A 25,373-nucleotide genomic window follows, 5' to 3' on the forward strand; every position below is an offset into this window, starting at 1 on the left:
TGTTTGTCTAAACTTTTTGTACATGCTTTTTTATAATAATTTTACGGTTTAATATGTCGTTTATTAATTTGCCTTCCATAAAACAAGTGCGTCACAAAAATAAACAAAAAACAGTGAGTACAGGTTACAAGGCGGCTTACAATCGCCAAATTTTACTAAAAGCGGAACACTTAAACGCACTAACAATTAACCGCTTATGACGTCACAAACGAAATCCGCGCACCTCCGGTTCGTATTCGAACGGCTGCTTTAATTCGCCTTTGCTCGAAATATCTTCATTACCGCTCACAGTCAATATATCTTTGCCTGGATCGGCCTTCGAGAGATCCGCGTTTTTTTCTCCGCCTTTTTCTCTTTCTTTCTCTTCCCTCTTAACTTTGCGCTTCTCTTCCGAAGTCGTCACTTCGCCGGTGGCTTCGTGCCGTGCTGATCTTCGGTCTTCAATAGGGTTGGATGAAGGTTTTTTAAGTTTTTGTTTTTCGTGGATGCCTTGTCGCCTCTTGCGCGCTATGCACGTCATCGCAGTCACCACGGCAACCACGACGAGCAACAGCGCTCCTGCGCATGCGCCAATGATGGCGATTGTTGCGTCACTCATGCCGCTGCTGGTGACAGTCAACTTGATAGTGGAAAAATCATTGCCTAAAAATAAATATATAGAATTATGTAAGTGATGGTGAATAGTAGTGTTGTAAACAAGTCCCAGTCAAGTCATTCAGAAATAACTACACACAAATCAGTACGATTCACATTTTTTTGAGAATGAATTTTAATTTGGAAATTAAATTGATTTGTGAATCATTAAACGTAATCCTAGTTTAAATTGTATTTTATGAGAATGCGGTAATTATATTTATAATCTAATTTGTGAAAACTAAAAAATCATCTAACTTTATAATCTAATTTAAAAAAATGACCCAATTTTAGTTCAAATCTAGTCCAAAAGGCAAAAATAAAAAAATCTGCGAGTAAGGTTAAAAGAAAAAAAAACGAAAAAAATTGTTTAAAAACAGAAAAAAATGATTTTTTTCTCCCACTCTCTCACCTTGGCTGCTCCAAGCCACGCATCTCCATTCTCCTCCGTCGCTCTCCCGCGCATCCCTAACCTCCAGTACAGAGGAGTGGTTTAGTAGCGAGTAGCGCTGTTCTGTTGTGTTTCGCTCGTGGTAGAACCGATCCGTGGTCACGTGATTCCAGACCACGTCAGGACGGGGAATTCCCGTGACGCGACAATAGAGCTTCGCATCACCGCCGGTCGGCACCTGTGCGGATGAATATATGTAGATTTGGGAGGTGGGCAGTTTTTTTACAGCGAAACAGAAAATGTATTTAATTATTAGGGCCACGTTTCCTAAACTCCGACCTTAGATGTATTGTATGGTATTATCGGATTAAAGCCGATACCCATGTTATCCATTTTTGTCCGATACTATCATGTGGCTGCCGATCCGAAACCTAATTAGGCTAGTCGTGGTTACACAATGTTTTCACATGCTTCTCGTAAGGAACTTCTGACGCCGTCACAACAGAAAATATAAACAGAAAAAAAATATATATATTCTAAAATTGATAAAAAAATATTAAGGCTAATTTTTTTGTAAAATAGTTTTATTGAAAATGAACAGCGGGTTGGATTATATTGCTAGGCGGGAAAAATTAAAAAATGTCACTGTATACTTTGCATTAAAAGTACAACAAAGGGTCGCGGTATAACTTTCCAAATTGGATGTTTAAACTTCATTTTTTAGTTTACCACAAAAAACACATTGCAGCACATCATACAAACCCAACCTGTATTTCCGCCCTCACTGCTTCCGCCTCTGGCTTGACCCCTTCAGTGACCAACAGGCTTGTGTTGAGTGCAACCGCTCCCGCCGAACCACTGTGTCGAGCGTAGCAGATGTAAGCCCCACTGTCGCTCTTCGCCAACTTTGATATCACAAGCGTTCCGTTGGGGTACGCCTTGAAAACAAGTGCTTGTTAGATCAGAATCATTGCTCTGTAATCTATAGGTTTAGGTGAAAATTTGGAACCCATCTTCTGGGCTTGTTGTAATAAGGCGTTTTATTTGGACGCTACGTTCATATAAGGCGGTGAATTTGAAATGATCTTTTGTCCTCTTTTGGTTGAATAGATGTTTTCTTGTTGTGTTGTTTACAGTTTGGCGTTAGAACAGTTTTCTAAGAACTTGTTGTTTACCACTAGTATAACGATTATTGCATGGAGAAACTGGTCAATTAAATCTTCATTTTCAGCTGAAAACCTCTATTTCCAAACGTAAAAACAAATGAAATTACGATTGCTCTACATTTGTACAGATTTTTCCTTTCTTTCAATTCAAATTGCCAGCTTACCACTATTCGTCCAGTTCCGAAAGGATACACGAATCCCGCCGCCTTGGTTTGCCACACCACTAGAGGCGGTGGTGAGCCGGTGACGTTGCAATGCAGAGTGGCTTTTTCGTTGACCAGGTATATACGATTGTCGTTTGGCTCGTTGTTGCGTATGTGCTGGATCTGAAAGAAGAAGAAATTGGCTGTTCTAAAGGCTCACAACTTAACGTTTTTAATAAAGAAAATATTCGTGACACTTTACTGTCATGGTCAAAGGCATCAATAGTAAGTCCTAGTTATTTAAACAAGAAAGATATTTCACCACAAAATAAGGCATCATCAGTCTCTTAATTCGATTAAACATTCATTTGGAGTCATTGTCGTCATTTGCGTGTAAGGGCGAGAAGGTATTTTGTTATTTTGCACATTCAGTTTACCTTTGTTTAGAAGTAATTTAATTGCAGTAAAATTTGAGTATATTTGCTTACGTTTTTGAGCGTTGCTGTTTAAACCCCACATTTTATGGCTAATTTTTTAAGGCTGTGTTACTCTTAAAATACTATAACGTCAGAATAATATTGCATTGGCTTTAAAATCGGATTATTGTGTTGCTTTCAAGACATTTATTGTTAACTCTTGGTGGTCATATATGTCGTAAACCGTGCCATTCAAAGTCAAACTCATGTACATATGGTAACAAGCGTTGTGTACAATACCGATATAGCTGTCGGCTTTGCACATTTTCCTTTGCCGAACGCGTCGCTCTCTTGACACACCCCAGCGGCCGCGCCTCCTGTCACAGCTTGGCCGCTAGATGTCGTTGCAAACCATCTAAAAAGGCATTTTATTACAAAAGCAAGTACGTTTACTTTCGGTTGGGCAAGAAGAATGAAAAAAGTGTGTAGTCACTCCTTTGTTAGACAAATCGTAAATTTCCGTCCTATTTTTAAGTAGGTACAGTATTGTAGTCAGACGACTGCCAAAATAGCCCGCGATTTTCCTTATCCAATTTCGAGTTACCCTAGTGGAGTCCCAGTAAGAAAATAACAGTAAGAAACATAGTAAAATAAAACAATCACTTTTAAGTCGACTTCCGGCCTTACTTTATTAGCTCGATTGTGTTGCAGTCGCACGTTAGGGGGTTTTGCCAGATTGTTAGCGCCTGTAGCTGGTCTAGTTGAATAAAACTCGCCCAGTAGATGGAGGTCAGTCGGTTGTGGGCCAACGTCAGCTTCTCGAGTTTGTACAGGTACGGGATGTCGCCTGTGGAAAAGAACCCCATTTCATCAGATAGTTTTATTTTGTACACCGAAAGCCATCGCAGACTCACCGAATCTGTGGATCAATGATGCAAGCAAGGCAGGGTACAAAAACTACTACCCTACAGTCAGGTTTGAGCTCACGACCTAACGATTACGTATCATTAGTACACCGAAAGCCATCGCAGACTCTTCACCGAATCTGTCCATTATAATGCAAGCAAGGCAGGCTGGAAAACAACTAACCTGCTGTGAGGTTTGAACTTACGACTGTTATGTGTACTAATAATGATACGTGAGCCGTAATCGTTGGTCAATAAAGCAGCTTCAGAATGACTAGATCACAGTTGTTGTTGAGATGTGTGTACATCTTTCATTGAATAGTTTAATTTACCCTTTTAAATGTGATCGCGGTAAAACGGTTTGTTGTTGTTCCGATGTATTGTACTTTTCAGACCGCTCCGAGTCGAAGAACTAGCTATAGAGAACAGATTTTAAACAAAGAATGCAATTTTTTTGACAATACGGGGGTAAAGATTAAACTTAGTACAGAACTTAGTAAACCGAAAATCAGTCATGATGCTTTTTTTTAAAGTAAAAGTTCTTAACGTCGATTTGTTGTTGAGGTTGGACAGCGCAAGTAAAAGTATGTTAGTTGAGCGGTTCTTTTCGGTGTAACTCGATCACCCGAACGCGTCACGATTTTTTGCACTGTGTGACGTAAAATAATTGCCTGTAAAGTTCTACGAAAAACGTGAATGCCCTTTTCTGTCGCTGGCTGTTTCGTTGCGTACCTCAAGTAACTTCTGTTAGTGTTGTTATGCGCCGAGTGTTATTTTCACTGAGTAAGAAGTGTTTGAACGTAATCTGTTGCTCTGTAAAAAGTTGTATTTTATTGAATCCAAAACCATTGGCAGCAGGTTTCTACTTGTCGATCGCTGCTCAAAAGTTTAGAAATTCGAGTAAAACGAGGATCAGGCATTTTTTTTTATAAATGTCTGATCCTGGTTTTACTCGATTTTACAAACTTCAAGTTTTATTTGTTGCTTATGGTGGTTGGTGGCGCTATTATAAGAGATTGCATTTGTATCCATATCGACTGTCGTAAAACTAGAAAAAGCTTTATTTTGTTTACATTTTGAACCTAGTTTATTAAGAACTTATTGTTCTCTGTTGATCATAATTGTAGTGGAAAATCATGCTTTATTTAAAAGTTTGTCATTATATGGGTTACAAGGTTTTTTTACTTAATTTTTTGCGAGTCAGTGACATTGTGGGTAAATCTATAGGTCTGGTCTAAAATAATTGTTTTCCTGGTTATGATGGCGTCAATTACACTTAATAATCTAGTTTTAGAGCTCAATACAGCCAACCTATGTGTAACGGAAATATTACGTTGTTTAATTAGACATCCCCGTAAACCTACGTTTTAAATGTTTTTCCGTGTTCCGAACTTCATTTAACTGATGCATCCTACTGCTTCCTGATTTAAATAGACTAGAGCAGGCAAATCAAAGCAGCGTAGTGTAACTATAGTGTTTGATGATATAATTCGCCGACCTAGTACATGGGAGCTTGCGGGGCAACGCGTCGAAGATGACGTGTTGTTATTTTTGGTCTTTCCTTTTTCTCAGGAAGGGGCTCAATACCGACGTTTTGTTGCTGTGTTGTGCAGGTGTTTAGGGTCGCTTTAGTTCAAACAGGTTATAAATGTGCCCAGCTTTTGCAGTTTTTTTTTTGCCAGGATACACTATGCACGGATAATCGGATATGTAATGTAGCTCGATAATGAATTGCGAAGCCAAAAAGGTCGAGTAGATTGACATCATCTTAATTAGGACGTTTCGATACGAGCTTGTATCATCTTCAGTTAATGTCATTATTCAAGATGATGTCGATCTACTCCACCTTTTTTTTTCCAGTTATAAGCATTTTAACATCGGGTTTCAGGACCCATGAAAAGGGCTTTTGTTGAACTAGACCGTTTGCATTTTTGAACGTGACCCTCAATATCTCGATTGTGTGTGTTCAGGAAAATGTTAGCATGGCGATTTTTCGCCAGGGTTGATTAGGCTTCCCAAGTGCTGAAAGACGCTCGCCAGTCTTTCACAGACCAGTCAGAACTCGAAGCCCCAAGAAACGTGCTTCGACCACAGCCTATCGCCAACCCGTCGCTAGTCGGACGGAAATTGTCGAAGCACATGTCTATTAAGGACGGAATGAGTAACAACTACGTTACAATGTTGCCCGGCCTAGACCCCGCACTATTAACCGAAATGGACTGGCTCGGATTAACTGGCAAATTGATGTCTTCGCCTGTACGAAGCACCCCTGCTTCCCCGCACTTGGAATTCGACCTTCATTCATTGACGCCGACTCATGAAGCCTTTCCTGGGCGGAGCAAGACTTATTTGCAAGGTGTGGTAAAAAACAGATGCTATTTTTTGCGGTTTCTTGCTCTGTTATTAGTCAATTTTGAGTCGATGTCAGTTGGTTTGCAGACAGTTTGCAGCTGGTAATGTCTAGCCGTACCCGTATGTTTAGATAGGCGTTAGTTCTGCATTAATGATAAAGATTAAACTAAGTACAGAACTTAAAAAAACGAAAATCAGTTTGTTTGGATGTTATATGATAAATATATTTCGCTAGTAAAAGCATCTTTAGTTTCGTATTCAAACTGATGGTACTTTAGTAGAGAAATATTTTTATCATATTACATCCAAACAAATGATTTTCGGTTTACTAAGTTCTGTATTTAGTTTAATGATTAATCATTGATGTGCAACCAGAATCGTTTGTTTTTTAAGCATTCTTATTCAGGCAGATTTTGTCATTCGAAAAAAAAGTTCTGATTAAAGTTTTCTTTATTGAGTGGCGCGAGCTTATATATTATAAAGGTTTATCAGTATGATGCGACGTTATACGTTGGCCTATATTTTGTCCGTGATGCTTTAGGCTTAGCGTGGAATCGGGATTTTTGCTGGCAGTGTGTGACGTGTTTTGGGTCTGTGCTGTTTCTCATGCTTTGGCAGTCGGTGAATCACTTGGTCGTGTTTTGCATTAAGTTCTATAAGGCGACAATATCTAAAGCAGAATTGACTTATTTCCATAGTATAAGGCCAACGGTATAATAAAGCCAGATACACAGTAATATACACGACAGAATAAGATCTAAATCCAAAACCTGTCGGAATACGTCTTAAATTCATCGATATATTGCTAAAATAATGCCTGAAACTGTAGGTAGAGGGTATGGGACGATCGGGGCCGTCGGTCTGGCATCGTTCGTTTTGGTGTCGACGTTAGTTTAATCCTATTTTGGTATTTTTCTGAACTGTGTTTTATTCCGACATTAATGATGTTCTTATTTCGGTCTTATGGTTGAAGTCCGTTTTGCTCCTAATTTTGTCAAACACGCCAAAATTTAGTTTCGGACATTTTACACTCCCCTATATGATAAAACATCACTATATTGCGCGAAATTTTCATAAAAATATTTTTCAACTTTATTTGCTCACCCGGAAACGTGGCCAATCGGTTGTGGTCCAAGAAGAGTTTCTTTAGTTGTTTAAGTTGCCTCAGCGATCCGCTGGGTATGTACTCTATGTCGTTGTACTCCAGGTGTAGGCTAAACACAAATAAAATGCAATATAAGTTGACCTATCCCTTGATTTTCCAATAGAATTATATTGAAGTTCAAGGTGCATTGAGGCTTCATTGTGTTGAGGTTGTATTTTAAACGAAATATCAAATACGTGTAAGTTTATTACTATGCTGAGTCGATTAAGTTGAAAAAAACCGTCGTAACTTCATGCACTGTCACTTGACAATTTTTTTTAATGGGTATACCACGAACCAGATAAACTGGATATTGTAAACAAGCCTTGCCCACTACACAACAATATATGCTCAATCACTTAGTTTGTTATAATTCCTGTTTGTAATCGAGAAATGTGGCACAAACAATAGTCCATTGTATTATGATAACCCGGGGGTGCACTGGGGTCAATCGTGTAACGAATGAAAACACCCGTATATAGTAATTACATTCCCATCCGCAACATTAACAAGTCCCCTTGTACTAAAGCAGCGGTTCTCAGCCAGAAACATTTTAAGGTGGGCCACAGACCAATTTAAAAAAGCTTGATTTATTGACGAATTTAGTTTCATTTTTGTCACTATACCTGGTTTTACAGAAATAATGGCTTGGGGAGAAATTGAGAAGGAATGTAAATGAAATGTAAATTTGTTGTTCAGCGGCGAATATCTCACCAATGCACAATTGACATAATTAATCTGTTCTGAAATATATCTTGCTGTTCTTTGTTCGAAACCTATTTTATAGTTTTTTCAATTGTAAAGGTTTATTGCGCCACGGATAATTTTTGTGCAACGATAATAGACCACGAAAGAAAAAAACTTTAGATTAAAATTTTGCTGCTGAACATTACATTTACAAAATGGGCCACGCAAGAAAAAATATTGCCCACTGCTGTCTTAGAGCCTGAAATCACAACCCTGCCAGTTTTGGTTGAAAGCGTTAACCGACTTGCAGCATACCTGTCGAGTTTGGTGAGGCCCCTGAATGTGTTGGAGTCGATATTCCGTATGCTGTTGTTGTTTAGAACCAGCATTGTGAGATCGCTCATGTCGCGAAAGTCTCCGCCGTACAGAGATCTGATGTTGTTTCTGAAATAAATGACAAGGCCGCATTAGCATTCTCGCAACTGTTCGACGTTTTCGAAATCAGTTAAAAAAAAAAATGGTGTATGGCAATTGTGTAATAAAATTAGGTAAATTTGTAAAGAAACTTTGGAGCATAATTGCTGAAGGTTGTAGTATGACGGAGTAAGAATATCAAGCCCATACACAAATAGGTAGTATTTCGAACGTATCGATTAATCTTTATTCGTTTTCAAAACCATTTTTCAACATCGAAGTTGAAAACGAATAAAGAATTATTCAAAACTTTTAAAATGCTTGCAATGGCTTTGATATACTTACTATGTCATAATAAAACTCGTTTTAACTATGTACTACGTTTAAAAACACTTTTTTCTAAAAAAAACATTTGTTTTTCGCTATCCTCATGCCATGGCATATGGTGTATGAAATAATTTAATCGTGTCGGTATTTTCAATGTAGCTCCAAGGCCCTTATCTAATGATTGATTTCCCTCATGTGATTTTATATCAAACCTGTTCGTCCAGGCGCCAGCAATTCTGGCCTGTTTTTGTCATTCCGCGCCTGCGTTTTGTCCATTAGCTCTGTTTTCCCTCAACAGCGCAAATCTCGGCGGAAACGTTAACTATAACTGAGTTCACGTTGCTATAAATGTTCTTCGCGTGTTCGTTTTGATGACGTAATGTGACGTAGGAACCACTACAAGCTGGCCGAGGTCAGCTGACCACATTTGTCTCGTGCTAATTAGCATTCAACTTTCGGCGTTCGGTATTTATGTAATGCGTAATAAATAGTTGGGCACACTATGCACGGATCTGTAATGTAGCTTGATAATAAATTTCAAACCCAAAACGTCCAGTAGATCGACATCATCTCGATTAAGACGTTTCGATACGAACTTGTATCATCTTTAGTTAATGTGACTGAGAAGCATTTCAAGCATCACTTATAAGAGATGGGACGCAATAAATAGTATATTTAAAAAGCCCTTGTTCTGTTTTTGTTTTGATTATGAAGCGTGTCGACTATGGCCGCTTTAAAGTAGCTCTATATTTGTCCGGATCTAATTTGAATATTGGCCATTACAAAATAGCCAGCGACGTCCATCGTTTTTGAGCAGTCTTGTGATGGCCTAAGTCAAATGACTTGAATTAAGTGTACTTAAGTAACTGTTTTCAAATGACTTATTAACCTGACTTGACTCAAGTCATTTGGGCATACTGACTTGTCCGATGACTTGACTGAAGTCTTTCGTGAAATGACTTAAAAAATTTTTCGAAATAAAGTGTTTTCATTAGGCATTTTCATAAAATTGGGCTGTTTATCTCATTTTTAGCCCATAAAAAACAAACAATTTGTTTGCTATACGTGTTTTTAGTTGAGTTGTTCTAATAGTTTAACGTTTATTTTTATGACAGTGACAATGACGTGTCCAGAAATTGACTTTCTCTAATTTTGACTTGACTTAGACTTGGGACCTAGGTCATTTTAAAAAGACTAGTTATAATAATGGTTTGAGCGCACCCATCATTCACAAAACAGTTTCATGTGGTTGGCGAATACAGTTGAACAGGAAAGTGACCAATTGCTTGGCGATATGTAACGTTTGACGAAAAAGTATGTAGCGATTTGTAAAAGATGAAATCGGGGCCTAAGGTGAGCAACTGAGCATGTGTCTTATCTCTTATGCGACAAATATCGGTGATAGGTCGTTTATAGGTTGAATTTCCAACAAAAGGTGGTTGAACATTGTTATAACAACCCTATTAGTATTGGTTTAATCAAGTGTTGACAAATTAAGAATTAAATGTGGATTCATTGTTGCTCATCTAAAAATTCGGCATGGATCTAGAATCCCTACCACCACAGCGTTTAATATTTGGGTTAGGGTGTTGGTTAGCGCTTGGTTTTGGGGTGGGTCAAGCATTATTTTTTGATAATAGCTGACCGACCCAAACCCAAGCGCTAACTCTCACCATAACTTAAACAATATACGTTGTGGTAGGATTCTAGACCAACGCCAAAAATCACCCCAATTATTAATCGGCATTTCAAACGCGTGTAAAAAAACGCTTATTTACAGAGTGAGTCCGTTTCCGACGCGTATGCCCAGTTCAAAGGCGCAATCTCAACTGTTTATTATTGTGTGCTAACTGCGTTTATCGCACCGGGGAACCACTTTTGTTCGGCGACCGCAATCGCGTGCGGTTGTTTGTTTTGTCACAAACGATGCCTTGGCGTACGACACACGTGTCCAGCGACCGGCAAACATCGTAGCTCGTAAATTAATTACCCCCCCCCCTCCCCTGTTGTACGTATACGCCCGTTCCACGGCTTGAGCAGGTCCGCAAGAGTCATTACGTGACGGGCGGGGCGATTTCACCACGTTGCTGCTAATCTGGTCCCAATGTTTTGTTTATTAATTATAAATTATGCGTGGCGTTGTGCTTTTTCCTTAAACGAATGCGTTGTCGGCGAAAGGTTCTACATATCTACATATCGAAATTTAACTCTTCCGTTGGCAGTCTGCGTTTCTTTAAATCACGCGCTGGACCTAGCTGTAACAACGATGGCCCCGCATGGCGCATACAGTCCAGCACGCGATCTAGTACAATCCCAAGCAAAAATGCCGCGGAGAGCCAGCACATTAAATGTCGTGTCGCCCTTTTAACTGCAGTGCCTTCATTCTCTAAAAATATTCTACCGTTAACATGAACACAATAGCTGTGTAATGTGGCACGAAAAGATCCCAAATACACACAGTATAATATACATTAAATCTCAGCGTGACTAAGTCATGCTCAGGGCCATATGACTAGGGATGTTTAAAGTAGAATTCCAGGAGATTCTAGAACTTTAGTTTGCATATCCAGAATATCGAATCCTAGTATATTTTTAATAAATTATTTAACCTCGAGTTTGTTTGGGTAAGGGGAAATTACGCTGACACTGCACTACATGGCTACATTTAAAATAAGCACTTTCAATGTGTCGTCGCAGCGACAGGCCTTATCTTAACTAGCCACCCGCGTATGTACAATTAGGTGCAACCATCGGCGATAAAATTTTAAATTATATCGGTTCCAATTACCCAAAATAAACAGCAGAATTGGATAGGAATCCCATTCGGATACGAATCCAAGGATTTGTTATTGTACTTACATTCTACTTAGAACATCCCTACATTTAACATATGACGCATTTAGCCATTAGGGCTCTAAATTCCTTCGACCAATCAAAGGCCACAGAGACACAAAAAGCCAAGCAAGCCCTCACCCGTTCAGTAGCAGCCTCTTCATTCCCCGCGCCGGTATGCCAACCGGTACAATGTTGTGACCCATCTCGTTGCAATAAGTAACATCCCCACAATGTGTACACGAGCACAACTGGACCACCGCTTGTGCCGAGCCGGTTCCGACCAGGCCTAGGTCCCGTGCCACTTGAAACAACAGGACAAGAAGGACTGTTTTTGTGACGATGTTTCTGCTTGAACTGTGCATTTTTGATCCTTCGCAGTTTTTTGTGGTTCTTATTCGGTTCAAGGTTTTGTTACAAACGTTCCGTTAGATTCAGTACCGCATCTGTTAATACAATTTGATTGTCAATAGATTCAAAATGCTTAGTGACATACATTTCATACTACGATCATCTCAGTAAAGCTTGACTGTCTATCTCTTTCATAAGATTTGTTAAGAAACACACACAAATACATTTGTAAATATAAGCAGGTAATCTGCCTTGCCCTTGCCTTATCTGCTTGGTAACACTTTCAGCGTGTTACGTAATTCCTATACTTGCTTCTCACCTTATGCGTTTTGTTTACGACAAACCAACGTTAAGTTTTGTTGCTTTGCTGCGTCGTTAACCCCAACCGACTTCCGACCGTAAAAAGCTTTTGCGGGCCGTTTTTTTTGTCAGCGGTTCCAAATATGCCACACTTCAAATTTACCTAAAAGGTTTTCACTTTATAAGTTACGCATCGTTGCTTAAATGCATAAATATTCATTCGAAAATCTCCAACGATTTTTACTATTTAATCTTGGACGTCCATGCAAGGTTACCGATTCTGCATGAGCTTTGTACACTATTCACTAGGGTTTTTCAAAGACTTGCCAAATGCTTCTGCATGGGCTGTGATGTTACTTCTACTCATCACTATAAACTTCGTGCTTTAGTCTTTCCAACTATTCCCTCTCGTTGAAGTTTTGTTTTTCTGTTTTAATTTACATCAACTTACTCTATCTCCAACCTCACAGCCTATCGTTTGTTAGCTTCTTAAAGCCAGTGAGAAGAGTCTGTTAGCTTATGACAATAGCCCACGTCTGCCTGAAGCACGTAGCCCGGTTTGATCAGCGAGCGAAATAAGATTTAAGTCATCTGTGCGATCCGAACGTCACCAAAAGATCGCCCGAGGGCCTTGCTCGTCGTTGATGTGCCAGTTAAAATCGTTAACCTCCGCTGTAGCACGTAGCCGGGCAGGACAGGCTTACCACGTTCGATGTAAGTTTGCTATTGTTTACGCCAAAATCCCAAGCAACGTTGCCCTTTGCGCCTATGTTAATGGGCGTTCGTTGCAATTAGTAACATGCAAAAGGGTGTCAATTGTAAACATTTTCTTATGGCAAACTTCATTAAAGAACAAACGTTTCGACAACCTACTTGGGGCAATCTTCTTCAGGGCAATATAATTGCAACTATAGGCGAAAAAATGTATATGCCAGGCAACACCAATGGCCCACGTTCATAAAACAATGCAGCAACAGCATATTCATTAAAGGGTGTATCTTTATGGAATCCAAAACCATATGCAGCAGGTTTATGCTTGTCGACCACTGTTCCGCTAACGCGTATATTAAAAATAAAACCCAAAGCTTATAAACCCGAGTAAAAACAGGATCAGACATTTTTTAAAGGAAAATATATTTCGCCTACAATGGCATGGTCAGTTGCTTAATTCGAACTAATTCATTTAAACTTTAAAACATGTCTGTTCCTGATTTTACTTGTTTTTTTTTTAAGTTCAATTAGTAAAAAAGTTAATGCTGAAAAGTGATTGTATCAATGTCATGTGGATCCGCCGATCTGCGACTTAAATTGATTCTCATATTCCAGTTTCAGTGAAATTCACAGTTTTCTTTCCTATTAAATCGTTTATATCACGCCCTCTAAAAACTATTCCTTCGTAAAATCGTTATTCCTTAAAATAAATTCCTAGAGCATATTTACGCAGTCCGTGGCCCATAGAAAATACGAATTCTTGACGATGCCAAGTGTCTATCTAACTTAACGGCAATCGTTCAATTGAGCGTTGTTTTTACGGCCGTCTCGTAAGCCATACTTGCCAGCATTTTATAGTTGTCGATATTCCTTGACTGGTGTCGAGTTCAGTCACGTGATCCCGTTTGGTGTCACGTGACGACCCTCTATGTCGACTCTCGTAATTCGAAACTCGCCGCAAACGAGTTTTGTGTTCGTGTTAGAAAGCGTCGTTTATGTCGTGAACGTGAAACCTAAATCAGACGTCCGTCTAATCACGAGATATTAAACGGCGCTATAAAGTGTTACGACCTAGTTCTATTCCGGTAATGCGATAAAGCAAGCGACAAGGCGTGCTAAGTCGTGGTAATTAAGGGTTGTTGTCCTCGATGTTACCTCGACTGTTTACCCCCGGTAGGCTGTTAAGCAAGTGCTTTTATTCTATACTGAAACTATTGTGTGTTATTGTTTTGTGACCCTATCTGTTTCGTTCACCCCGAATATGTTACAGTATGGATGATTGTTTTCTTACTACAGTTTTAGCCTGCAGTATTAAAGTATTTTAATATATGTATGTGTAATTGTATATAGTTGATCGAAACACGATCGCCTTGTTTCTTCAAAAGCTATTCTGGCAAACTTTACATAAATGGAAAAATTTGGCCGCACGCACGTTTGCCAGTGCAACGCATTAAAATGATAGTGATTTGTTTTTCCAATCTTTCCAAATGGCCGAATTTGTCTACTTTAAAATGGTGTAATTAGGTGGCAATATATTAAGACAAATTCTATTGAAATTTCTACTTTGACCTGGTAAAGCACGGTTGTGCGAAAGTTTGTCGAGAATCAATACTATTTATCTTTTTATATAGCGACACCTAATTACCCTTCTTTTTCCAATTGTTCATCATTACATTGAGTCGAACCCAAAAAATGGGGGAAGAGCGGCTTTGCAAGTGAAACGTCAAAACTTGTATAACCAAATCTTTAAAAATATCTTGTGTAAACGGCGAGCATCTCTCATTTTGGAAATCAACCGTCCCGAAAGCGCCATGTATGTAACCCTGGCGTTACTTATACCGGATGTTTTGAGGCCATTCGCTTTGCCCCTATCATGGAAATTCGTGTTTAACCTTCTTCGGGCGCGTTTCCTCTCATTCAAAGCGACTTCTGGAAGTGCGAAGTGACAAGCGTCGACGTCTGCTAACGAAAGCGAGGTTAACTATGTGAGAACACCTGTTTAAAACCTAGTTCTTACACTAAGAAAGCTGTGACACTTGTAAGACGAATACCAGCTGGCTGTTTTTGATGAAGATAAACAGTTTATTTTTTGGTTGATTTGCAATGGAAAACTAGTCAGCTTTTACTATAGTTTTCAGCAAATATCAGTAAATATTCGAGTTGATTTTTTGCTTGTTCATACACTTTGTGGAAACAAGCCAGCAAGAAAGCTTTTTGCAGGATTGCGGAGGTTTGTATGGTGGTATACTGTGACGCCATATACTGTGACGTCATATACTGTGACGTCATATACTGTGACGTCATATACTGTGACGCCATATACTGTGACGCCATATACTGTGACGCCATATACTGTGACACCATTTGTTAGACCGTCGAAGAAATCAGCTTTTGTTTTTAACAGCTCAGCTTCCCATGTAGACCATTGCCTTATATTCACCGTCAGCTGAAGTCGATCATGATGAACGAAAAACCTCCCAGGTGTCCGACCTACGCGCACGTTAAGAAGAAGTCTTCCTTCAGATCCAAACTCTTCCGACGGAGGTCCTGCAAATCCTTGGACGATCTCTCCGAAGACGGCCTGACTTCGGACGCAGATCCAGCAGTGTTGCCTGGCAACCGCGCCCCGTTTCCTAACTCTCTGGCTCCTCCGGGATCTGTGGACCAGGAGGAAGACATGTACATGGATCTGAGCTCCGCAAGCGTCTTCTGTACTCTTCCGCGCCGAAAATCGAGCATTAAACAGCAGCAGCAGATGATCAGCGGCTTCCCTGCGGCGCCTCGACCCTGGAAATCGACCGACGAGCTGGACAACGCTGCAAACGATGATGATGAAAACATCTACATCAACTACCAGGAGCTTAAATCCGATTCTTCGTCTTTGAATTCGTCTGAATCGGGCAGCGATGAAAACGTCAGTCTTTCGGATTCAAGTGATAGTCCGTTTAAAGAAGACAATAAGCCCTCTCCACACATAGTTACCCCGTTCTCTCGGCGCAACATGAGCGATCCGAACCTGGTCGCATCCGGAGGCTATGAACCTGACGATGACAGTGCTTCCATATACACGAGCATGGGCGTTAACCTGGACCACTACGGCTACCCTGGCAGCCTTTTGCGCAGACGGCCCAAAAATACATTCAGCAGCAGCACATTGGGTCCTGGTGGAAAGTTTGAAGGCTCGCCCATCTCACTGAGCAACTACTCGGACTACAGTCGCCGCACTGCCAGCGAGGACCTTGCTTCACCTAAAGAGGAGCCTATTTCCCCTAATCGGCCGCTACTACCGCCTATACACTCCACGCCGCTTCCAATTCGTCCTGGAACAGTTACCAGCGCTACTCCTGTTGAGGAGAACATCTACGTCGAGCTCAGCATCAAAGAAGTGCTCAGCAAGAAGAACGTGGACGCACAGTGCGACGAGAGCAGCGAGCTAGTGTCCTTGCCGGTTCGCCCGCCTCTTGTGCACAGCAACGCTTCTTCGTTTGAAGACGCGACAGGCGCCAGTCTTCTCTGCTGTTCACCGACCCGCACCAGTCTTCCCTACCAGTACCAGCACCTAGAGAATTGCGAGAGTCCTGGGAAGCAACAGGAGCAGCCGGCACCTTCTAAGTTGAAGAAGAAGCTTGGAAACTATGCCTTTTGGAAGCCGAAAGCCGGCGCCGCGCCGAAGAAACCCCTAGACAAGCGCCTCAACGTTGAAATGAAGGGCGCTCCGGATCGGAGAAATCGTCCCACCTCGCCTTTACCGCCGCCACCTCCGCCCGCCGAAAACAAACCACTGCTTTATGAACAGCGCACCTACGACAACAGCACTAGGCATAAGGCGCCTGAGAGTCCCTGCTCGCCACCTCCGCCGCTTCCTGATCCCAGGAAGAAAGAAAAAACCTCTTCTGGTTCGCGGATCGGTAAAGCCGCCACCATGCTCCGGAAAACCTCTGGAGGCAAAGCGAAAGCAACCAAGGTCTACCGGCGCCGTAGCTCCGGATGCCCGAATGTTCCTCCTGCGACTCTTAGCATCGGAACGTCCACTCTCCCGCGTCGCAACACCTCCGCATCCGATTTTCCTCCTCAGCTATCTCCTGTGCTTAAGAGAACCTTAACCGGAGACAGCTGGGCTTCCTACTGTAGCGTTTTCGGAGCCGACGCAGCTTCAGCCCAAGGCGGGAGTCCAAGCTCCTCCAGTCTCCATGTTCCAGGAGCGTCGGACTCCCACCAGCAGCATCACCGTCGCTCCCTGTCTTCCGGACACCTCTCAACTTACGGTCGGAGCAACGGTGTGCCGCTGGTGGAGCGCTGGTACAAGGAGAAATGCGACAAGTACAACTACGCGATCCCGAACGGGCGCCCTCTAGACTCGCCCTACCGAGTCCTGCCCATTCAAAACGCGTCGGGAATCTACAAGCGAAAGCGCGACGTTGACAGTCGAAGTGAGGATGAGAAAATGGCCGAGCTCAATCAGATGCTGGGCGACTTCTCACCAGAGAAGCCTTTATCTCCACCAGCAATCCATTCCGAGCAGCCTAGCACTCCACAAAGCGTCGAAAGCCGTAGAACCAGCGAACCGTCTGCGCTTGAAAGCGTGCTCGAAGTACCTTCGCTTCCGGCCAAGCAACGCCGCAGTTCGCCCCCGGTACTTCCCCCGGCCAACCGAAAGCCCCTAGTCACCCACAGGGCCCCAGTTAACCCCATACAGGTGGCGCGTAACTTCGTAGCCGAGCCGCCGAGGCCACTTCGTCTTAGCACTGAGTCGCGTCGAAGCCAGAATAAGCGTTTAAGTGACCCGCGTCCGATCCCTGCAGTTTACGCTCGCCCACAACCTCGAGATCGCACAAGTAACCGTAAGTCTTTTCCTCTTGCAGAAACCGATGACTACGCCGAGATTACAGAGGACGACCTGTACAATACGCCCAAAGGTAAGTTGGTTAATAATTAGTTTAGTGAAAGGGCGCTTATTTTTGTGGTTCCCTAACCATTATCAGCTGGTTTCTGTCGATCACTGTTCTGCTGACGCCTTTTATAGCAATAAATCTACAAAACCAGGATCATCACATTGTTTAGTTTAAGTTGGTTACTTTAGTTTTATAAAAAGGAAGATGCACACATATATGCGTGTTTTAACAACTGTGATCCTGACCTTCTGAAGCTGCTTTTTTACTAACGATTACGGCTTGCGTATCATTAGTACAACGAAAGCCATCGCAGACTCGCCGAATCTGTCGATCAATGATGGCTTTCGGATTACTTTATTGAAAGGGGGGTATTAGGGGTTATAAACTATTAGAAATAGGTTAGGGTTAAAATTATTACGAGGGTTAGTGATGTACGTAGGGATGGAGTTTAGGGTTAGGTAAAATGTGGATAGGCCTGATTCTGGCCATTAAGGTTATTTCGACTGAGGACTTATTCCGATTTAAACGTTATTACGACTATTAGGTATTAGTCCTATTTTGATCTTTTTCCGAAGTGTGTTTTATTCCGACGTTGATGTTGTTGTTATTTCGGTCTTGAAGTCCCTTCAAAGTGATGACATCTGCCGTGTGTTTTTCTTAATTTCTTTTTACGCGTTTTCAGATTATGATTACGAAATACCGCGCGACCACATTCGCGTCGTCACAACGATTGGCGAAGGGCAGTTCGGCGACGTCCACAAAGGAATTTACAGGTTTGTTGAAAATAAGTTCTTCTGGTATTTATTTGTTTCGGTTACCTATCCAGGAAGCCTTCAACAGGGAATGCAACATCACCACGCAAAATAATACAACGCAAAAAAGGAGATAAAAATGCGCTAATGAACGTTCAAAATGAAAAAAGATCAGAGTGACGACGTATAACTATCTTTTAACACTTTTATTTGGAACGTTGCGCACTTTTATCTGCCTATTTGTGCCGTTTTACTTTAAGTGGTGTTAGGCGTGGCGCGGTTACATTCCCTGGTAAAGGCACGAGCATCACTTGTGACGTTTATTTATAGTTTTGCTAAAGCAAGAGTTACTTAGGTACACTATGCACGGATCTGTAATGTAGCTTAAAAATAAATTTCAAAGCCAAAAAGGTCGAGTAGATATTGCGTCCTACCTTTTATAAGTGATGCTTTTATTTGCTTTTCAGCCACACTAACTGAAGATAATACAAGTTCTTATCGAAACGTCTTAATCAAAATGCTGTCGATCTACTCGACCTTTTTGGCTTTGAAATTTATTTTTAAGAGTTACTTACTTGCCACAACCATTCTGTTCCATGCAAACGCATTTATATTTTAATGTTATCTTTGAACGCCTTTAGATGGAACTTTAGATTTGGTAATATTCTACTAACTTTGCATGAAGTTAGCCAACGTTTTAATCCGCTATATAGACGAATCGTGGTTTCCTTTAACAAACCAATTGACTTTTAGTTCGCGCGACAACTCCGAGATGCCGGTTGCGATCAAGACGTGCAAGTTCCAAGGTGACGAGGACAACCTGGGTCTGGCGGAAAGACTACTAGAGGAAGCTCGTAAGTTTCAGGCGACTCTCATTTATTGGGGCATTTGAATTAGGACTTTGCGGAGTCAGCTTGTTTTGCTGGAGTCGGACTCGGATTCGGGACTCGAGTAAGACCACGTAAAACTACCTGAGTCCCGAGTCCGACGTGCACAGTACCAAATTTTGAAACTGATATACTGTAAATTGTAAAGGCGGAATAGCAAATGGTGGCTTTTTTCTAACCATGTATGGTGGGTGGATGAGTTATATGACAACCCCAATAGGTGGATTGCTAAATACCGTATTTATGCAAATGGGTGAAATACATGCTATAGAATCGTAGTACACTTTACACGCCAAGGCGACAATGTCAAAATAGTTTATAGTTTTTGTAGGTTGCCAGTTGCCACTGTTTTTATATATAAGTATATATAGCTTTTCCGCTTTTTAAAGATAGTAAATATTGCACTTACGAATAAACGTGGCAGAAAAGTGACCTTGAAGTGATGTACTTTTATAAATACCCGCTTATAAATAACTAACCTGTTTGTAACCTGTAAAGCATTCGAGCAGGCCCGTACGCCCCTTTGAACGCCTTTTTACGCATTTTTACAACTATTTTAGATACGATGCGTCAGTTCGATCACCAGCACATCGTTCGACTGATCGGCGTCTGCACTGAGCATCCCGTTTGGATTGTGATGGAATTTTGCAAATACGGAGAGGTGAGCGTTTTTTTTTCAATTTTTGCATTTCCGCTAGACGTCGCCCTTGTGGTTTTGTTGCAAGTGACGTTCGTTCAGGCCAATAAAAACATTTACAACTAATTTAACTTACAAAAATATGTTTCCTGGAAATGATGTATTTCTAAGGTTGTGTGTTTACTGTTTAAGCAGCAGAAGAACCCTATAACTAAAATATATCCCAGTTTATCAAAAACACTTATAAATATGAAAAAAAAACAAAAAAAAACATTTAGCCTATACAACATTTGCAACAATTTGTTACTTTCGTATCATGGTGTCGCGCAGTTGGTGTTACTATAACTTGTCGCGGTAGAATCTCACCTTGTTAGTTACTTTTTGTGTTAGGCAATGGAGTTTAAATAACACTGATGTTGTTTCTGTTTAATGACATTGTTTTAATAGTAAGCTTTGGTGTTGTTAATAAATTCCTGTACACTGATAAAGACTTCAGTAACGGATCGGATGGTTCCGTCATAAAAACACACTTGTTAACCAAATAGCCAAAGGTTTTGCACCCGTGTTAGTGAAAAAACAACCCGGCATCGACATACTAACGGTTGGAATACTTTTGTTCAGATGCGGTCCTACTTGCAAGCGAACAAGCAGAGTCTCGACGTTACGATGCTCATCTCGTACACACATCAGCTCAGCCAAGCACTCTGTTACTTGGAACGCAAGAAGTTTGTACACAGGTCGGTGCTGCCTTGCCTTATATTGCAAATTACATGGTAAAATCAGGGGCTTTACCTGCCTTTATTTAGTGAAACATAACGGCTATGATGATTACAGGCAATTTAAAAGGTTGCTAAACTGTCCACTGAGTTAAAGAAGACTTTTTGTTAAGACAACCATTTAATTATAAGACGCTCAATGCATCCCTTTAAAACAGGGTTTCTTAGGGGTACGAGAACTGTTTCAAGGGGGTGCAAGGATGCTGAATCATGGAAAATAGGGTTTCTTTACCAGGGGTGCACAAAGGGGTGCGAGAACTGTCCTAGGGGTCGCGGGTATGCTGAGTTGAAGACACAGAATATGTTTTACTGTAATTTATTTCTTTGCTCAGGTAAATGTAAAACTCTCATTTTGTTACTTAACAGTTAGTTGTAGAAAAATAAACTCACAATTGCTTTTTGCAGAGACGTGGCCGCCCGCAATATCCTGGTTGCCCAACCCGACTGCGTGAAATTGGGTGATTTCGGTCTTTCGCGCTACATGGAGAACCAGAACTACTACACAGGTAAACCCAACTTGTCAAGCGTAATGTTTAGTCAGTTGACGTGTAAAGCTGACACGCGGCTATGGGATATTATTTTTCGTAACCAGTGTCATTTGCGATACCGTCAATTTCTCATTGTCAAGTTTGTAATTTTAATGCTTCGAAGCGGCCAAGGTGCGTTTTTGGGATCCCAGAAAATCACGCCTGTATTGAATGAAGCCTGCAATTTGTTAGCCGAGCACAAACATATTTTGCGCGATGATGTTTTATTGCATTTTGCAGCTAATTTCATGGAAGAATTTAGTGCAATGTTTATTGTTGAATACCTTTATTACTGCGCTATTTCAGTTAAAATCCATTTGATAGGTAACCGTAGGTTACATCGAAATCAACAATTTGTCGGTTAATTAATTTTCATTAATGGACTTTAACTTCCTTTACTTCATATGCCAAGAGTATTAGAGAATTACAAAAATGGTAAATAACTAAATGAAAGAATCTTTAACTTTCAAAAAAAGAATAAAACTGTGTTTATCAGGTTAATTTTGAAAAAAAAATACCTATAGTATGCTTTTAACAAAATAAATAAAAAAGTTAAAATCACGACAAAAAATGATTATATTTTAAGAGATTTAAAAGACAGGTTAACAAAGTATCAAAAGGTAATTGACGACTTTATTCCTAATTTAGGTGTCGATAGTAGTTATGGTGTAAACCCTATGTAACTTTCTGTACGACTAACGTTTACGTTTGTTGGTGTTCAGCTTCGAAAGGCAAACTGCCGATCAAATGGATGGCACCAGAGTCGATCAACTTCCGACGATTCACCACAGCAACTGACGTTTGGATGTTCGGTAAGGTTTGCTCGTACTAGTGTGACTAGGCTAACCTTTTTTTGGGTGGGGCTATATCTGTATATGTTGCTTGTAGCACGATTAGCGGACGTGAAATGCATATGCATTGTTCCAGACTTGACAACTAGATAATTCTAGTTTTCTAATTCAATGGATTAAAGTAAAATTCGTCTAATTCAAATTCTAATCTAATTTGTGAATTGCTTGTGTGCTCAAATTCTAGTTCTAATATTATCCGGATTTTACCAAACAATTCCACTTTGTCCAACGGAATTTTTAGTATCTCAGTCGAAAAAAAGAATTTGAATTAAAACGCTTTGGTCGGAAAGACTTGTGGGTGATTTTTACAGTCTGGAAAGCATTAAGCTATGCTATAACATATCAAAATAAGCCAACAAATATTTAACATTCACATTCTTATCATAATAAACTGCGATTTAAATTAAATTAATCGTGAATATTCAAATGTAATTCCAATTCAAATTTTAGTCGAAATTCCATAAATATACGCCTTATACGAAAATAAGCATTAATAAAACTTAAAACTTAAAATCCCGAAAAAAGACATGATCTGACATTTTTAAAGAAACGTATATTTCGCCTATACTAAAATAGTTAACTTCTTAATTCGAATGATTCATTTTAATACAACAATAAGATGTACTTTTTTGCAGCCGTGTGTTGCTGGGAGATTCTAATGCTGGGGGTGAAGCCATTCCAGGGGGTAAAGAACAATGACGTCATCGGTAAAATCGAGGCCGGGGACCGACTCCCGATGCCCACCAACTGCCCCGTACCCCTCTACCACCTCATGCTGGGGTAAGTTCGTCTGTAAAAGCTTTTTTGAAACATGTAAAACATACCACTTGTGTTGCTAACTAGGAAAATCAAAAATGTTTCGAGGCACGCTTTTAACAAAACGATAGTATTCTAACTTAATAATTACCCTTAATACACGCCAAGATTGTAGGTAATACAAATATTGCAAGTTTTATATAGATGGTGTTTATCCAAGCATCTCTTGCATTCTTGCATGTCATTGTTAATAAGAGTATGTTCCAAAAACACTAGATCCGCACTTCATATAGCATATAGTATGTTAATTTCGTGTATTTCCGAAATCTATCTCTTGAAAGACAAAAACTAAAGCTTGATTAACGTTATTTGGGCTTGCTATTTGTCAGTCAAAGTATGAAGTCAGTAAAACTATAATTTAGTTAGAAGCAGATCTACTTGTGCCCCCTAAAACTTGTTACATTATCCTCAGTTTCATAAGCCTTAGCCTATATAAAAATTCAATGAAGTATTTTTACGTCACATATGCGGAAACAAACTGAAATGTGTTGTTGTGATAAAGCAACTATTTTTTTTGTTACGCAGCTGCTGGAATTACGATCCCGGTTTGCGTCCACTCTTCGATGAAATCCAGCAACGATTAGGGTAAGCTGAAATTAATTCTTAGTTGCTATAATTAATAAAACTTGTTAATTGCTGCGTTTTTTTATTGATTTAACGAACATCAGGTTGCAGTCTCACGAAAAAAAAAACCTTACATGCTATGTTTATGTGTTTACTAAAATCTTTGCACCATGGTGTGAAAGCGGACTAAAAAACTTAGTGAACTAAAACTTGACTTGAAACTGCAAATCTTGATTGACGCAAATTATATATTAGTTTTAAATGTATGAAAATGGCCGCTAGGTGGCAGTAGTGTGGTGCCGGTTAGATAAACTGGGCTGTTTTACTGTGAATGCAAAAAAAAATATTTTCCGATAAATCAAAAAACATATATTTTACTGTGAATGCAAAAAACATATTTTACTGAACGAAAAACAATACTATGAATAAAAAAAAAAGTTTTACTGTGAATGCAAAAAAAAATATTTTCCCATAAATCAAAAAAAAAATATTTTACTGTGAATGCAAAAACATATTTTACTGAACGAAAAACAATATATATATTTTACTATGAATGAAAAAAAATACTATGAATAAAAAAAGTTTTACTGTGAATGCCATCTTGACTGAAAGAAGAGACAAAACACACCTGGCAAAATAACCGCCAAGTTCATCAGACCGAAAGCGACTTTCAAGTAAACACACACTTAACCCCAAAAAGGATTTTTCAGGAGCGTCAAATATTTGCTTGCATTCCAAATAGGGTAATGCTTTTAAGCTGGTAAGTACAAAGACGAACGAAAAATGTTCGATACCGCGAATGTATTCCTGCGTTATCCATATGTGAAACCGAAAGAAGCTGTTTTGACTCAAGACATCGCGTTCAAATTACTATCTTTGGAAGCGAAAATCGAAGCAAGATTTGATGACTAATTTTCTGGCGCCAATGCACACACTCGCTACACGCTGCTATTCGATGATGACCTAAAATCATATATTCAAGATATCAGGCCTTCCGGTCAATTATGGCGCTGTACGCAAATGGAGTAATGGCTGTGTGACACGCAATTTTCTTTCTACTACATACAATGATTGCGTGTCGACATAACTGTACATAAGAAGATTAACAAAACCACCTGCTAAAATGAACACAGATAATTTCTAGAAATGTCCGATGGTCAAATAAGCACAATTGGTTAAATTTATTACAAGTGCAATGAATGCGTGTCTGGCATCACTGTACAACGGAGCTAGGGAAATGAACTTTTGGCAATTCAGAGGGTTTTGCTCGCGAATCGCAAGGTAAACACAAGACGGCGGCTTTAAGTTTGCGGTGTATGCGCGTGCATGTGTGCTAGTGCGTGCGCGCACGTTTGTGTGTGTGAGCGCGTGTAATGCGCATTACGTCATCGATCCAGTCTCCCAACATTTCGTCTTCCGGCGGCGAGAGCAAACAGACAGTAAAACTTCGCCCGTTGTAGCAGCAATCTGGTTTCTTCTACTGAGGCCGGTGGTTCTTAACCTTTTTTCTTTCGTCGCCCATTTTCGTTGAACAGAAATTCTGAGGCCTAATCATTTTTTATAAAAAAACAATTATAAAATAGGTTTAGAACTATAAACAGCAGAACGTATATCGGAACAGATTATTATTTATTCAACCGTGCATTAGTGAGATACTTGTGGCTGAGCAATAACTTTACATTCCTTTTTATTTCCTCCCCAAACCGTTATTCTTGTAAAATTAAGTATAGTGACACAAACGAAACTAAAAACTCAATAAATCTGGCTTTTTTTTTGGTCTGTTGCCCACCTCAAACGTTTTCATGGCCCAGTGATTGAGAACCGCTGAGTTAATTTAGTGCGGCTCTGTGTGTTGTCCTACCTGGGCGCGCATTTGTGGAACACGACCTAGCGTGGTTC

General features: G+C 40.2%; 2 protein-coding genes across 4 annotated transcripts in view; one reads left to right on the forward strand and one right to left on the reverse strand.

Annotated features, from left to right (window-relative positions):
- The window catches only part of LOC146157507 (focal adhesion kinase 1-like), a 110,294-nt gene that overhangs the window by 37,935 nt on the left and 46,986 nt on the right, over positions 1-25,373 (forward strand). For all 3 annotated transcript variants that reach the window (XM_083387853.1, XM_083387854.1, XM_083387852.1), the window contains 9 exons: positions 17,635-17,688; positions 18,347-18,437; positions 19,170-19,270; positions 19,864-19,964; positions 20,562-20,677; positions 21,122-21,222; positions 21,966-22,055; positions 22,730-22,874; positions 23,436-23,495. In XM_083387853.1, coding sequence (XP_083243979.1) covers positions 17,635-17,688; positions 18,347-18,437; positions 19,170-19,270; positions 19,864-19,964; positions 20,562-20,677; positions 21,122-21,222; positions 21,966-22,055; positions 22,730-22,874; positions 23,436-23,495 — 859 coding nt within the window. The remainder of the gene's footprint in view (positions 1-17,634; positions 17,689-18,346; positions 18,438-19,169; positions 19,271-19,863; positions 19,965-20,561; positions 20,678-21,121; positions 21,223-21,965; positions 22,056-22,729; positions 22,875-23,435; positions 23,496-25,373) is intronic.
- On the reverse strand, positions 46-11,775 carry LOC146157508 (uncharacterized). Its single transcript, XM_083386805.1, has 9 exons — positions 11,552-11,775; positions 8,153-8,281; positions 7,111-7,220; positions 3,437-3,596; positions 3,050-3,164; positions 2,355-2,516; positions 1,792-1,962; positions 1,046-1,262; positions 46-642 (listed from the first exon to the last, which is right to left on the reverse strand). Exons 1-9 carry the CDS (start codon positions 11,773-11,775, stop codon positions 203-205), a joined length of 1,728 nt encoding a protein of 575 aa, XP_083242931.1. The 3' UTR covers positions 46-202.

The sequence above is a fragment of the Ascidiella aspersa genome, chromosome 4 (assembly GCF_963924565.1).
Source record: "Ascidiella aspersa chromosome 4, kaAscAspe10.2, whole genome shotgun sequence".
In the NCBI taxonomy this organism is placed as follows: Eukaryota; Metazoa; Chordata; class Ascidiacea; order Phlebobranchia; family Ascidiidae; genus Ascidiella; species Ascidiella aspersa.

What these genes read in the sequence shown, in the direction of transcription:
- LOC146157508 (XM_083386805.1), bottom strand. Translation starts at nt 11,775, where the DNA reads ATGCACAGTTCAAGCAGAAACATCGTCACAAAAACAGTCCTTCTTGTC. An exon ending in TCGGAACTGGACGAATAGTG is followed by an intron (nt 1,963 to 2,354) that starts GTAAGCTGGCAA and finishes CTTGTTTTCAAG; the next exon opens with GCGTACCCCAACGGAACGCT. An exon ending in CAGTGAGGGCGGAAATACAG is followed by an intron (nt 1,263 to 1,791) that starts GTTGGGTTTGTA and finishes TCATCCGCACAG; the next exon opens with GTGCCGACCGGCGGTGATGC.